Raw genomic sequence first — 1,932 nt, forward strand, 5'->3', positions numbered from 1 at the left:
GGTCTCAGACTGACCCTGCAGGGTGTCTTTGGCCCGCTGCAGCGTGCAGAGGCGCGTGCAGAGGCGCGTGTTCTGCTGACATCTGTCCACCTCTGCCTGGGACAGCTGCTGCTGCTGCTGATGGAGCTGCAGGTGGAGCTTCACCGACAGAGACCTGAGGAGGAGCACAGAGGAGCTGTGGTCAGACACACCTGCTGCTTCTCTGTGGTAATCAGGAGCGCTCCGTACCTGAGCTCCTGTAGCTCCTCCTCCAGCTCCTCCTTGTGTCTCCTCAGCCCTTCCTGTTCTTGCTGCAGCCTCCTGCTCTCCCTCTGCTGCTCCTCCTGATGTCTCTCCTTCTCTTTCAGCTCCTCCTGTGCCCTCTGCAGCTGTTCCTGCGCCTCCTTCAGCTCCTCCCTCAGCAGGGTGTGTTGGGAGGAGCTCTAGACGGAGCAGAGAAGGTTTCAGACATGATGCAGGTCATCATGGGTCCATCAGAGCGGTCTGCTGTCTACCTCGTCCATCTGCTGGGCTGCCGTCTGCCTCTCCTCCTCCAGGGACTCCACCTGGGCCTCCTTCTCCACCAGGGTTCTCTCCAGCTCTGCCTGCTGCTCCTTCAGCTGATGGATGGTGTCTGCGTCTGTCTGTGACTGAGTTCTGGAGGACATTGGATCAGTGGGACTCGTTTCAGTCCAGCTGAGGCTCAGATCTTCTCCTCAGAACCACCTGATGAAGATCTCATCCTGGAAACTAACCTCAGCAGGTTCAGCTCACTCCTCACGCCCTGAAGCTCCCTCTGCAGGACGCTCACCTCTGACCTCACCGTCTGCATTTGTGATTGGCTGTTGGATAGCTCCGCCTCCAGCTGAAACAAACACAGGCCTTTTCTCAATATGCGTACTTGTGCATTCTCGCGTTAAACGTCATCAGCACTGGTACTGTTCCAATTCACAAGAACAAGAAGACCGAGAGCGGACAAAGTCCCCACATGTTGTTCTGGCCCCTCCCTCTTTACCCTTTAATCCACCTGCAGCAGCCAGGGCTAACGTTAGCCCGTCTGCAGCAGCCAGGGCTAACGTTAGCCCGTCTGCAGCAGCCAGGGCTAACGTGAGTTGAAGAACTTAGTGACATCATCAGTCCGTGCTCATGTTCTTGTGAATTGAGAATCAGTCAGAGATGAGGCGGAGCAACAGCAGGGTGCCCTGAGACAGGCAGGGAGTTTTACCTGCAGCAGCTGTTTGTTCAGATCTCGTTTGTCTGAAACCAGAGCGGCGTTCAGAGCCGACATTTTCTCCAGGGCGTCCCGCGCCTCCTCTGCCTCCCACCTCAACATCGTCTCTGAGGAGGAGAGATGCAGCAGGCTGTCCCTGCACTGAGGGACACCAGGGGGACAGAGAGGGACACCACTGTAAGGTTAGAACAAACACCTCTGAATCCTCTGACCTCCAGAAGCATCCCAACCTTCTGCAGAGCCTCTCTGACATCAGCACCTTCTTCTTCTGCTCTCTGCCTGTCCAGCTGCTCCCTCTCCAGCGCCCCCTGCAGTCAGACAGCTAGTGGAAATCAGCCGTTCCTCCTGTGATCATCATGGATGGAAGCAGGTTTTACCTTCAGGCTGTGGATCTCCATCAACTGTTTGCTTTCTCTCTCTGACAGCTGGACTTTCTCCAGGAGCTCCTCCTCCACCCTGAAACAAGCACATCAGCCTCACAGCAGACGCCATTGGTCACAGAAACGCTCAGCGGCAGCGTCTCATTCTATCATGGTTTCTACCATTAGCCCAGCTCTCTATTATTATGCTAACATTAGCCCTCCTTGCTATCACCATGCTAACATTAGCCTACCTCGCTATCACCATGCTAACATTAGCCTACCTTGCTATCACCATGCTAACATTAGCCTACCTTGCTATCACCATGCTAACATTAGCCCTCCTTGCTATCACCATGCTAA

The 1,932-nt window shown here is 55.0% G+C and overlaps 1 protein-coding gene across 1 annotated transcript in view; it reads right to left on the reverse strand.

The window, feature by feature from the left end:
• Positions 1-1,932, reverse strand: part of LOC107095544 (trichohyalin-like) — a 27,412-nt gene that overhangs the window by 11,431 nt on the left and 14,049 nt on the right. Inside the window, exons 14-20 of the mRNA XM_015391680.1 lie at positions 1,588-1,666; positions 1,441-1,518; positions 1,205-1,351; positions 735-844; positions 495-636; positions 229-422; positions 15-154 (exon numbers count right to left, since the gene is read on the reverse strand). Of these exons, the coding sequence (XP_015247166.1) occupies positions 15-154; positions 229-422; positions 495-636; positions 735-844; positions 1,205-1,351; positions 1,441-1,518; positions 1,588-1,666 (890 nt within the window). The remainder of the gene's footprint in view (positions 1-14; positions 155-228; positions 423-494; positions 637-734; positions 845-1,204; positions 1,352-1,440; positions 1,519-1,587; positions 1,667-1,932) is intronic.

The sequence above is a fragment of the Cyprinodon variegatus genome, unplaced genomic scaffold, assembly GCF_000732505.1.
Source record: "Cyprinodon variegatus isolate N-32 unplaced genomic scaffold, C_variegatus-1.0 Scaffold555, whole genome shotgun sequence".
NCBI classification, from domain to species: Eukaryota; Metazoa; Chordata; class Actinopteri; order Cyprinodontiformes; family Cyprinodontidae; genus Cyprinodon; species Cyprinodon variegatus.